This window comes from Equus asinus, chromosome 17 (assembly GCF_041296235.1).
Source record: "Equus asinus isolate D_3611 breed Donkey chromosome 17, EquAss-T2T_v2, whole genome shotgun sequence".
In the NCBI taxonomy this organism is placed as follows: domain Eukaryota; kingdom Metazoa; phylum Chordata; class Mammalia; order Perissodactyla; family Equidae; genus Equus; species Equus asinus.
This window is the reverse complement of record NC_091806.1, coordinates 32,325,243-32,339,595: the sequence shown is the minus strand read 5'-3', so window position 1 is coordinate 32,339,595 and position 14,353 is coordinate 32,325,243. Positions and strand designations below refer to the sequence as shown.

Below are 14,353 nucleotides of genomic sequence, written 5' to 3'. Positions count from 1 at the left end.
TTCAGCCTTAAAAATGAAGGACATTCCGCATTATGCTACAACATGGATGAATGTTGAAGACATTATACTAAATGAAATAAGTCAGTCACAAAAATACAAATACTGCATGATTCCATTCATATAGGGTACTTAACGTAGTCAAAATCACAGAGACAGAAAGTAGAACAGTAGTTACCAGGGACTTGGGGGAGAAGGAAATGGGGGCTTATTTAATAGGTTTAGAGACAGTTTTATAAGTTGAAAAGAGTTATGGAGATGGGGCAGTGGTGATGGTTGCCCGACATTATGTAATTAATACCACTGAACTGTACTCTTAAAATGGTTAAAATGAATGGACATCATCAAGGTGGTAAAATGGGTGGTTCCCAACTTCTGTTTCCTCACAAGATGACCAACCAGCAAATGTCCATAGACATGAACCACTGTAAAAATCCCAGAACCCAGCGGTGAGGCTGAAGCACTTCCTTGGACCACAGAGACCAAGCAGGATTGCATCAAAGGGTAAAGAGTGGTTCCACTTTGAGCACATCACTCTTCTCCCAGGCCAGCACAATGCTCACTGAGAGGGGCTCCCATCAGCCTATGGTTTCTGAAGGGAGAAAAAGAGAGCTCAAGGTGGACATCTAACTTCCTCAGCATTGCAGGAGGCTTCATGAGAGGCTTACTTGGGTTTCAATTCATGGGAATTACAATTTGTGGGAATAGGAGGGCTGTACCAAGGGGAATAAGACAGCAGTGGAGAAGAGTGGAAGGGCTTACAGCAATCCATACTTGTACCTTGGTGGGTTCTTTCCTTCTGGAGGAACCTCTCATTCAAAGATCCAAGCCAGCACCTCTGCCCACCTGCAGAGCCTGGTAGGAGGTCGTATCTGACAAAGATCTTTGTTGTCATTCTCCCTGGTTTGGGTCCTCAGCCAATGGGCTGTACTGGTCATGGAGCCCATTCTATGGCCCTGCTCAGGAAGGGAAGCAAGTATGCAGTTGCACTCAACCACTGAGCATAGCCTCCAGTCCTGCTTCACCAGGAAGCCTGGCCACAGATACCCGGCAGTCATGAGCACATATTATGGCCCTTCTAGGCAGGAAGGCAAATAATAAACTCTGTCCAACTTCTGAGTGTAGCCTCCATTCTCACCCAACCAAGAAGCCTGCCCTGAGATACCAAGCAACCTTTGACACATCCTGGGATGCACCAAGGCAAGAGAGCAAGGTAGCAGCCACAGCCAACTTCCAAGAATAGCCTGCAGCCCTACTAGATCAGGAAGCCTGGCTAGAGAACCTGGGAAGCTTCAGAACCCATCCTATAACCCTGCTCAGGCAGGAGCCAAACTAGCACCCTGCCCAACTGTTGAGCATAGCCTCCAGCCATACCTGACCGGGGAACATGAAAAATGACCCTGGGCAGCCTTGGATCCCAGACTATGGTACTGCCTGGCTACAGAATCCAGCCAACAGGCCTGCCCTGTAACAGAGCCCATACTATGGCCCTCCTTGATTGCTGAGCATAGCCTGCAGTCTAACCCAGACCGAGGTCTGCCAGTGATCCCACTCACTGTGAAGCATAATTTGTGGCCCCATCCAACTAGGGAGCCCAGATAACAACTTTGTCCAACCACAAGCACAGTCTGTAGCCCACTCACCTGCAGGTACAGAAGGAGGCTCCACCTGACCAAGGAGTCCTGCCAGCCACCTTGTCCAATGGCAGCACAGCTAGCAGTCTGTCCCATCAAAAAGCCCAGTAAGCAACTTTGCCTGATGTCAGAGCAAAGCCTCAGCCTCATCTAATTACAGATCATAGCCAGACGCCCCATACATGCATAAAACCCTGCTTTCTGTATAATTCTGAATATAGAGTATATACGAGCTTTCATTTGCTCCTCATGACAAACACAGCATATATTATTCTCCACATTTTAAGGATGAGGAAGCTGAGGACTACAAAGTGTATGCTCTCTCACCTCAGAAGTATCCTTAATTACCCTTATAACCTTGGCTCCCTACCCTAGCAGTGTAAAAGAAGCATGCACCCAGTTCCAAGGCACAGGCTGGGAGTGGTTATAACCATTCAGCCTTACTGGCCAAAATCCTGGAGGAAGTCCAGTGCACCCAGGGACCAGACAGAATCCATTAGTAATAGACACAGCAACCACAGATAACACCAGAAGCAACCACATAACCCAGCTCCAATTCTGCTTGACTATAATCCCACCGCATACTATCAGCCCAGAGACTCAACAAGTGAAGTTCTTTACCTACTGAAAACAATCTGTTGTGACTAGAAGAGATGTTTGCTCCTTCCAATACACAGGCACCAAAGCAAGGCTATATGTTTCATGAAAAATGAGGCAAACATGACACCACTAAAAAAGAAACTAATGAAGCTCTAGTAACTGACCTGAAATAAATGGAGATCTATGATGTGCCTGAAAAAGAATTCAAAATAATCATCTTAAATAAGCTCAATGAGAGGCAAGAAAATAAGACAACAAAAGGAAATCAGGAGAACAACACAAGAACAAAATGAGAAGTTTAACAAAGAAATAGAAACAATTAAAAAAAGAACCGAAAAGAAATCTTGGAGCTGGAGAATACAAAAAGAGTACTGAAAAAAATCAAGTAAGCTTCAATAGAATACTTAGTCATGCATAAGAAAGAATCAGCAAGCTAAAAGACAAGACATTTGGTATAAGCCAGATAGAGGAACAAAAAGAAAAAAGAGTGAAGAAAGCATACTTGAATTATGGGATACCACCAAATTAACAAATAGATGGATTATGGGACACCCAGAAGGAAAAGAAAGAGAATAGGGGCAGAAAACTTATTCAAAGAAATAATGGCTGAAAACCTCCCAAATCTTGGGACAGATATGAACATCCATATACATGAAACACAAGGAAGCCCAAGGAAGAACAACACAAAGAAGATTACTTTTAGCACATTATAATCAAACTGTCAAAAGTCAAAGACAAAGAAAATTTTTGAAAGTAGCAAGAGAAAAGTAATATCAAATACAAGAGAAACTCAATAGGCTATCAGTGAATTTCTAAGCATAAATGCAGAAACACTACAGGCCATAAGGAAGTCGGATAACATATTCAAAGTGCTGAAAGAAAACAAACTGCCAACAAAGAACCCTATGCCAAGCAAAACTGTCCTTCAGAAATGAAGGTGAGATAAACACATTCCAAGACAAAAAAGTTGAAGGAGTTCGTCACCACTAGATCTACATTACAAGAAATACTAAAGGGAGTTCTTCAAGTTGAAACAAAAGGACATGAATAAGAACATGAAAACATAAAGTACAAAATTCAGTGGCAAAGGTAAATATACAGTAAAATTCAGAATATTCTAATACAGCAATGATTATGTATAAATTGCTTTTAACTCTGGTTAAAAGTTAAAGTATGAAAGTCTTAACTAGAGCTACAATAATTTGTTAATGGATACTCAATGTAAAAGAGTATCATGATATCAATAGCTTAAAATGTGAGGGAGGGAGTAAAAGTGTAGAGTTTTTGTATACAATTGAAGGCAGTAGTTATCAGCTTAAAATAGAATTTGATCTCTATAAGATGTTTTATGAAAACCTAATAGTAAACACAAAGAGAAAATCCTCTAGTAAATACACAAAACAGAAATAGAAAGAAATTAAAGCATACCACTACAAAATAAAATCACAAAGGAAGATAGCAAGAGATAAAAAAGGAACTACAAAATGATCAATAAACAATTAACAGAATTTAATTGTAAGTCCTTACCATCAATAATTACTTTAAATGTAAATAGATTAAATCCTCCAATGAAAAGGCACAGAGAGGCTAAATGTATAAAAGATGATCTTCCTATAACATGCTGCCTACAAGAGACTCTGTTTATCTTTAAGGACACACAGAGGCTGAAAGTGAAAGAAGGGTGGGGAAAGATACTCTGTGCAAATGGTAACCAAAGAGAGTAAGGGTGGCTATACTTAGACAGACATTCAGTCAAAATCTCTCACAAAAGACAAAATAGTCAGAACATAATGATAAAATATTCAATTCATCAAGAGGAAATAACAATTGTTAATATACATGCACCAACATAAGAGCCCCTAAATATATAAAAAAATCTTAACAAAAGGAGAATGGAGAAACAGACAGCAATACAATAATAGTAGGTGACATCAATATCCCATTTCCAACATTGTATAGGTCTCTCAAGCAGAAATTCAATAAGAAAACAGTTAACTTGAATAACACTATAGAATTAATAAACATAACAGACATATGAAGAATATTCCATCCAACAGCAGCAGAATACACATTCTTCCCAAGCACACAGGGACCATTTTCCAGGATAAATCATATATGTTGGGCAACAAGATGAGTCTTTACAAATTAAGAAAATCTAAATCATATCAAATGCCTTTTCTAATCACAATGGCATGAAATCAGAAATCAATAACAGAAAGGAAACTGGACAATTCATAAATGCATAGATAAACACCTACATTCAAAAAAAGAGGACAATTTCAAATAAGCTAACTTTATACCTCAAGGAACTAGAAAAATAAGAACAAATTAAGCCCAAAGTTAGCAGAAGAAAGGAGACAAAGATCAGAGCAGAAATAAATGAGAGAATAGAATAACAACAGAAAATATCAATGAAACTAAGACAGGGGATTTTTAAAAGATAAAATGGACAAAACTTTAGCAAGACTTAACAGAAAATAAATTGAGAGGACTCAAATAAAATTATAAATGAAATAGAAGACATTACAAGTGATACCACAGAAATAAAAAGGATCATAAGAGGATACCATGACAATTATATATCAAAACAATTGGACAACCTAAAATAAATGCAAAAATTCCTAGAAACATACAATCCAGCAAGTCTGAATCACGAAAAGTAGAAATTCTGAGCAGACCAAGAATGAGTGAGGAGAATGAATCAGTAAATAAAAAACTCCCAACAAATTAAAGCCCAGGACCAGATGATTGCATGGGTGACTTGTACCAAACATTTAAAGAAAAAATAACACCATCACTTCTCAAACTCTCCCAAGCTAGTGCAGAGGAGAGAACATTCTCAAATTTATTTCATGATGCCATCATTACCTTGATACCAAAGCTAGATAACGATATTACAAGAAAAGAAATCTACAAGCCAATATCCCTGATGAATATAGAAGCAAAAATTCTCAACAAAATATTAGCAATCCACATTCAACAGCACATTAAAAGGATCATTTACCATGATCAAGTGAGATTTATTCCTGGGATGCAAGGATGTTTGAACATATGAAAATTAATAAATGTGATACACCACTTAATAGAACGAAAACAAAAATTACATGATCACATCAATAGAAGCAGAAAGACCATTTGATGAAATGCAATATTCTTTTGTGATAAAATATTTCTCAACAAATTGCATATAAAAGGAAGATTCCTCAACATAGGAAAAGCTGTATATGTCAAGAACACAGCTAACATCATACTCAGTGGTAAAAGGTTTAAAGTTTTCCCTCTAAGATCAAGAACAAGACAAAGTTGCCCACTCTCACAGCTGCTATTCAACATAGTACTGGAAGTCCTATCCAGAATAATCAGGCATGAAAAAGAAATAAAAGTCATTCAAATCAGAAAGGAAGCAATAAAACTGTCTACATTTGCTGATGACATGATCTTGTATATAGCAAATCCTGAAGACATCAACAAAAAACTGATAGACCTAACAAATGAATTCAGTAAAGTTGCAGGATACAAAATCAAATAACAAAAATCCACTGCATTTCTATGTACTAATAATGAGCTATGTAATGCAAACATAAAAAGAAAACAATCTCGTTTACAATAGCATCAGCAATAACACAATTCTTAGGATATAACTTAACCAAGGAAGTGAAAGATCAGTACACCTGTAACTATAAAACATTGATGAAATATATTGAAAAAAACACAAATAAATGGGAAGATATCTTGTGTTCATAGATGAGAAAAAAATAATATTGCTAAAATGTCCATACTACCCAAAGCCATCTACAGGTTCAATGCAATCCCAATTAAAATTCTAATGGCAATTTTCACATAAATAGATAAACAATCCTAAAATTCATAGGGAATTACAAAAGACCCCAAGTAGTCAATGCAAACTTGAGAAAAAAACAAAGCTGAAGGCATCACACTTTCTGATTTCAAAATATATTACAAAGCAACAAAAAAACATAACACCATGTTACTAACATAAAATCAGACACATGGACCAATGGAACAGGATCAAGAACCCAAAACTAAACCCAAACAGATATGATCACCTAATATTTGAAAAGGGAGAAAGGATAGTCTCCTCAATAGGCAGTGTTGTGAAAATTGGTAAACACATGCAAAAGAAGAAATTGGATTCCTATTTTATACCACTCAAAAAATTAAGTCAAATGGATTAAGGAATTAAACATAGGACCAGAAGCCACAAAATTCCTACAGAAAACATAGGAAAAATCTCCTTGAATTGGTCATGGCAGTGATTTTTGGATATGATACCAAAAGCATGAGCTACAAACGCAATAATCCACAAGTGGGCTACATCAAACTTAAAAGCTTCTGCACAGCAAAAGAAACAATCAACAAATTGAAAAGGCAATATACGGAATGGGATAACATATTCATAAACTGTCTATCTGATAAGGGATTAATATCTAAAATATATAACACAATAGCAAAAAACATAATTCAGTTTTAAAATAGGCAGAAGACTAGAGTAGATATTTTGCCAAAGTTGTACAAATGACAAAAAGTACATGAAAAGGTGCTCAATATCACTAATCATTAGGGAAATTCAAATTGAAACCACAATGAGATATCACCTCATATACATTAGAATACGTTATCAAAAAAACAAGAGATAACAAACGTTGGTGAGACTGTGGAAAAGAGGTAGCCCTGTTGCACTGTTGGTGGTAATGTATATTGGTACAGCCTCAATGAAAATCGTTATGGAGGTTCCACAAAAAAATTAAAAACAAAACTACCATGTTATCCAGCAATCCCACCTCTAGGTGTACATCCAAAAGAGATTAAATCACTATCTTGAAGACATATCTGCATTCCCATATTCATTGCAGCATTACTAATAATAGCCAAGATATGGAAACAATCTGTGCCCATCAATGGATGAATGGATAAAGAAAATGTGTGCATATATGTTATTATCTGTATACATGTGTGTGTATGTATATAGGTATATATACACACAATTGAATACTATTCAGCCATAAAAATGAAGGAATCCTGCTGTTTGTGACAAAATGGATGGACTTTAGGGGCATTATGATGAGTGATGTAAGCCAGAGAGAGAAAGACAAATACTGTATGATCTCACTCATATGTGGACTCTAAAATCACTGAACTCATAGAAACAGAAAGCAAAGTGGTTGTTTCTAGGGGCTGAGAAGTGGGATAAATGGAGAGATGTTGATTAAACAGTACAACCTTTCTATTATGATGAATAAGTTCCTGAGATCTATCGTACGACATGGTGACTATAGTTAACAATGCTGTATTGTATACTTGAAAGTTGCTATGAGAGTAGAGCTTTAATGTTCTCACCATAACAGCAACAACAGCAAAATGACAACTATGTTAAATGAAGGATCTGTTAACTAATCTTATTTTGGTAAATATTTAGCAACATACACATGTATAAAACCATCATATTGCACATCTTAAACTTACACAATGTTGTATGGCAGTTATATCTCAATAATGTTGGGGGGAAAAGAAAAAAATAAACCAGATGGCCCAGAAATAAAAAGAATGAGCATACTGAAAAAATTCTTCTGCTGCTTTTTTTTTTCCATTTGTAGCATTTCCATTTGATTATTTCTTATAGGTTTTCATTCCTGTGATAAAATGACCCATCTGATTGGCATGTTTTCCAACTTTTCCACAAGAACCTTTAATGTATTAATCATATTTATTTTGTATTCCCTCTTAAATAGCATCTCTATCTCTGTCATATTTGCATTTGATTCTGATGATTGCTTTGTCTCTCAGCAGTGTATTATGTTTTCTTGCATCTTTGATTTCCTTGTAATTTTTTTGAAAGCCAAACATCTTGTATAAAACAGTAAATCTTTTTATGGCTGAAAATAAGACTCCTATTTCTGTCGTTGTTGTTCCGCTAGAACTTTTGTGTTGACAGTTGAGTCAGTCTGGTTATGAGTTGAACTGGATTTGGATTTTGTTGTTTCTATAGTCACCATCAGTGAACCACATATGAAGAGGCTTTATGTATCTCTTGCATTACCACGTTTCAGGATGGGAGTTGAATTACCCACAAATATTACCTAATATCTGCTTCCCCCTCAGTTTTAAGTCTTTCCGCAAAGAATCTCTGTGCTCTTGGCCCTCTCCTAGCAGGAGACTGTTTTTATTTGCTAAATAATGTTTACCTATTACTCTATGGTTTTAGTGTGGTTGTGGATAGTAGGGTCCCTTCTCTACTGTGCTGACATAGCCTTCATCTAACACGGGAACTTTGTCCCTACCTCTCAGAGATGAGGTCCTTTTCAGTGATCCTGACCCACTCTGAGTATAGTAGACCCCTTATGGTCTTGTCCCAGGACATTGTCCTCAATGAGTAGAGTGTTTTATTCTCTTCTCTTATATCAATTCTAATAAATTTTTATCAGCACATAAGGGCCATAGTGACTTAAATTGATTATTCCATGGAAAGGTGAGGGAGAAGAATCTGGGTGAGTCTCTTGCTCTTTTGGCAGTGGCTGCTATTCCCCTCTCCTAGGCTTGCACCATGAAAGAAGCATTCTCAAAAATCTCGCCCTGCCACCAATCGTTCTTGCAAGCACCAAGAGAGGTCTGTGGAGAGCAACATGTAAATGAGTGCAAATTCCCCTGTATCTGCATTCACAAGAGATTTGTGTTCTCATGTTAGGACACACTCAGCCTTTAGTAATTAATTTAAAAAGCTAGCCGAATTCCATCAGTGAGTCTGGAACCCAGAAGCATCTATCACAAATAGACAAGTGCTCTTGTCCTATCTCATTTTGGAGATGCCCGTCTTTTATTACAGTTTGGTTTAGTTAGTTGCCCTGTGATCTCAGCTCTCTAGTGAGTTCAATAAAAGTTGTAAAATTGCAGAGACTCTGGCAATTATTTTGTAAGAGTGGTAGTGAAGCTGATCCCAGGTTTATGCATTTTAGGTAGACGCTCAAAACTCATTTCTTCTTGATAACACAGAACATCTTTAAGAATAACAACAACTTGACATTACCTTCGTTAGTAACGTCACATGGTCACCAGGAGAGAAAGGTCAATAAATTCTCCAGGAAGGCACAAGCAGCACTGCTTTCAACAACTGAACTTAATTATCATGATATTAAGAAGACATATTCATTCATCTATGCATAAATATATTAAGCCAATAAAGTACTCATTGCATCCCAACTAGGTGGTAGCCATTGTGCTAAATCCTGAGAATACGGAGCAGAAAAAGAGATATGTTTCATTCACAAATATTCCTTGATGTAATAGGGAGAGAAACATTAAAAACTTAGGCCTGGTGGTGCAGCAGTTAAGTTCACACGTTCCGCTTCTTGGCTGCCCAGGGTTCGCTGGTTGGGATCCCGGGTGCGGACATGGCACCACGTGGCAAAATCCATGCTGTGATAGGCATCCCACGTATAAAGTAGAGAAAGATGGGCATGGATGTTAGCTCAGGGACAGTCTTCCTCAGCAAGAAGAGGAGGATTGGCAGTAGTTAGCTCAGGGCTAATCTTCCTCAAAAAAAAAAAACTTAAACTCACAGATAAATATATAATTACAAATTATAATATGTATTACCAAAAAAATAGAACAATGTACTGAAAGGTATAAGAAAGGAAGTTTACATTAAATAGGATGGGAGAAACAATTCCAGAATGATAGAATAAGGGCCACTGAAAATATGCTCCTTCATAAAAGTTGAAAACACAGCCAAAAGCTTTCAAAATTAAAAATTTTCAAAACACTAGAATTACTGAAAGGCTTGTGACAATCTAAGGAATGTTTATTCAAGAAAAATGGCTGAACCTAAGTAATAATAGTGAGCTTTGTGGCATCTGAATTTTCCCTATTTCCCAGTTCTATGGTAGCCTTGAAAACCAGCAGACTCAGAACCATAGTAGCTGAGAAATATATCAGCCTAACAGTCACTAAAGTGAGCAGAATGCTTTGGAGCTTCTACAATGGCCACAAGCCCAGAGAAACGTCACTATTTCACTTGTCTGGCAGCACTCTAGAAAAGCCCCATTCACATTTTTTATCTTTATTTCACCTGACTCAGTTCACTCTGTGAGAAAAGTCCTATTCTTAGGGTGTTTGTGAAAACATCGAGTGGCAATTGTTTATGACTGTAATTGCCTATGACAGCAGCACCAATGGGGCAAACAATAATCAGACTAAAATCTTAAGAATAATTTTTAAGGAAATGAAAAACCCGTAAGGGGCTTTGAAAAGTTCCAATATATTTCTAGGAATCACAAAAATCACACACATGTGGAAGGCTATGTGCATGCATAGAAAAGGCCTGAGAAAGAGTTTATCTTTCATCTTCCACTGACTTTGAGATTCTGGACAAGCAGGAAGTGTAGATTAAGGTATAATTTAAACTTCCAGATGATTGAAGGCATGCTCCAACACACACATACAAACCTCTGTGCAAGGCTTGGAAGAATTAATGGTTTAAAGTGTTTAGGAAAATCTATCCAATCATTAGGTGACCACTAAGCTAAGTGAATAGTAACTTCAGTTGTGACACACAGCAAAGAAGACAGAATTAACATAAATAAGTTAAGAAATTACTAAACAAACAAATATCATACTACCAACAACAAATCCTAGGTGGGAAGGAAGATCTTATTTCAGAATATGCTACATTTTGTTATTTGAAATCCCCGTATTTCAACAAATAAATATGACACACAAAGAAAGAAGAAAGAATAGCCAATACAAAGGTTTTTAAAAATAATCAATAGAAACTGTCTTGGAGGAAATGCAAATGTTGGACTTAATAAAAAAAGATTTAAGTCAGATAATATAAATTTGATCAAAGAACTAAAGAAAACCATGTCTAAATAATTGAAGGAAACTATGGGAAAATGTCTCACCAGATAAAGAATATCAATAAAGATATACAAATTATTTTTAAAAAACAAATAGAAATTCTTGAACAGAAAAAAATGAATGAAATATAAAATTTACCAAAGTGGATCAGCAGCAAATTAACGTGGAGGAATAAAAAAGTTAGTGAACTTTAAGATAGATTGGTTGGGAATATCCAGTCTGAGAAACAGAAATAAGAAAAGAATGAAGAAAAGTAAGCAAGTCTCAGAGACAGGTGGAATACTATCAGCAGTACCAACATACGTATAGTGGGATTCCCAAAAGGAGAGAAAGAAAGAGGCAGAAAGAGTATTTGAAGAAATAATGGCCAAAGACTTCCAAGAGGTGAGGAAAGGAATGGAATAGAAATAGATTTAAATATTTTAACATAGTGAGACTCAAAATATTAATAGGTTTATACATTAAAAAAATTCATAGCATTTACATATAAACATTATTAACACTATTGTAATTCTTGGTGCTTGCAATTTAAAACTTAAACGGTATATTTCTAAGTTGATTAAAATATGCCTTTATCATCCTTTTCTTCTTCCTATATTGTGATATATTTCTCAATTAAAATTAGCAAATAAACGTTAATTTTAGATAATAACTTATTAAGACGGAAATTTAGCTAAGAAAAAGATGCCAATGTAAAGAAATGTATTTTCATTAAAAATAGAAACAAAGATGGGGCCGGTCCCGTGGCCGAATGGTTAAGTTCCTGCACTCCGCTGTGGTGGCCCAGGGTTTCATGGTTCGGATCCTGGGTGCAGACATGGCACCAGTCATCAAGCCACGCTGAGGCGGCATCCCACATGCCACAACTAGAAGGACCCACATCTAAAAAATATACAACTACATACCAGGGGGCTGTGGGGAGAAAAAGGAAAAATAAAATCTTTAAAAAAGTTAATAAAATAAATAAATAAAAATAAAAACAAAGAACAATAATTCTACACTCAAGGTCTTTGGAACTATTTTCATAAAGGTTATTTTGTAAAACTATAAAACCTATTGTACTTTCATATGCAAAAGGATAAATTGAAATATATTTTTTAAAAACCAAATACATAATATTTATGTATATCATATCTATTTTACGTCCATTAAATGTCAAACTAATTATACTAATAATATGTTCTCCAACACCAAAGTAATTGTTTTAAGTTCTAATATAACAATAGGTCTAGCTCATGTATGTCTCCATCTGTATGTGTGTGGGTTACATGAGTTTCTCATGAATGATATACGTGTGTGAACATACTTATGCATACATATGACTGCATATGTTCATGTGGGAGTGTGGGTGAACATGTTTAGTAAGAAGAATTTTTAAAATAAGATTCTATGCTTATGGGTAATTTTACTTAGCCTATTATTCCTAGGTCTCACATTTTTAAGACTTTTGCTTTGTAGACTTAAAAAATACCTGGGGCGATTACTACAGGAACTCAGAAATTTGGGAGGTGGACATGAAAATATTTTTCCTAGATGGATCTGAAGTGGATGAAGCTGCTTTATTGTAGAATCAATACAATTAAAATATGAATCCTATAGAATATTTTGCCTTCCCCATAGCCTTTTTAAAGGCACTCTTGACTTCTTTGTTCCTCAGGCTGTAAACCAGTGGATTCAGCATGGGGATGACCATAGTATAGAACACAGATGTTATTTTGTCTATGTCCATGGAGTGCCCAGAGCTAGGCTGTAAATACATGAAGATAACTGTCCCATAGAAGATGGAGACAGCAGTGAGGTGGGAAGCACAGGTGGAAAAGGCCTTCTGGCGTCCTTCAGATGAGCGCATCCTCAGGATGGTGATAAATATAAACAGGTAGGTGATCGAGATGACCAGGATAGAAAAGAGGGCATTGAAACCCACCACAAAAAAAATAACCATCTCACTAATGTAGCTGTCTGAGCATGAGAGAGTCAGGAGAGGAGGAGCATCACAGAAAAAGTGGTCAACCACATTGGACCTACAGAAGGAGAGCCTGAAAATGTTCCCAGTGTGGATGGAGGCATTCAGGAACCCACAGAAGTAGCAGCCTATAGCCAGACGTGTACACACACTTGTCGTCATGGTGGTGGTGTAATGCAGGGGTTTACATACTGCTGCATAGCGGTCATAAGCCATTGAGGCCAAGAGGAAACTTTCTACAGTGATAAAAGCTACAAAGAAGAAGAACTGGGTGACACAAGCATTATAGGAGATAATTTTGTTTCCTGTGAGGAATCCAGCCATCACCTTGGGAGTGACAGCTGAGGAATAACCAAAGTCCACCAGAGAGAGGTTACTGAGGAACAAGTACATGGGAGTGTGGAGACGAGAATCCAACAGAATCAACTTGATCATCCCCAGGTTCCCAACCAGAGTGATAAGGTAGATGAGAGAGAAGATTATGAAGAGTGGGATCTGCAATTCTGGGTCATCGGTTAACCCCACAAGAATGAATTCAGTCACCTCTGTACTGTTCTCCATGGGGATGAATTAGGAATTATGTGGCTCCCCTGTAGCAATGAGAAAACAGAATCAGAATGATAAATGGAAGGAAGACTGCTGAAATCAATCAGCATGTCCACTCTGTGCCTTATTTCAGTATTGCAGTAACTTGTTTCCAGGAGTCTGTAGATCTAAAGCATGGCCATGACAACTAAATGCAATATTAAGTTATTGACAGATCATAGAATATCCCAGATAAAAGGAGCTGGAGATAATGTATCCCAATCTCCTAATTTCATAGATTATTGAATTAAGGTAAAGAGAAGAAAAGAAAGTATTTATGCAAGATCATCAGATTAGTTGCTAACTGGAACAGGTTAGACTTTCAATTCAAAGTTTACAAAGTAATCACAAATTATTCTTCACACTAAACTAGAATAGCTTGGTAAAATTAATGTGAAACAATTGATTTTACTTCAATTGTCATTTTTGTCTTTTCCATTGTGTCATGAACAGTGTTATATGACAGCGAAAGATAGTTAAAACATGTCCACAGTAGACAGGGTACATAATTTGCCACATAGTGGGAAAAGAGTAGAAATCCATGTACAGGGAATAAAGACATTTATAAAATAATATTTTTAACTTTTATTTCATTTACACAGTTTTTAACTTTTGCATTCAGATATCCCTGATCTGGAGCCATATTTAAGCCATATTAAAAGATGCAAATCCAGGCTCCATCATGCACAGAATCAATGAAGCT

The 14,353-nt window shown here is 36.6% G+C and overlaps 1 protein-coding gene across 1 annotated transcript; it reads right to left on the bottom strand.

The window, feature by feature from the left end:
• Positions 1-12,681: 12,681 nt before the first annotated feature.
• LOC106822550 (olfactory receptor 5B12) lies at positions 12,682-13,626 on the bottom strand. The gene has a single exon (XM_014827795.2). The coding sequence runs from the start codon at positions 13,624-13,626 to the stop codon at positions 12,682-12,684; it is 945 nt and encodes a 314-aa protein (XP_014683281.2).
• Positions 13,627-14,353: the final 727 nt, after the last annotated feature.

Excerpts from the sequence above, each read along its gene's own strand:
- LOC106822550 (XM_014827795.2), bottom strand. The coding sequence starts at position 13,626 with ATGGAGAACAGTACAGAGGTGACTGAATTCATTCTTGTGGGGTTAACC.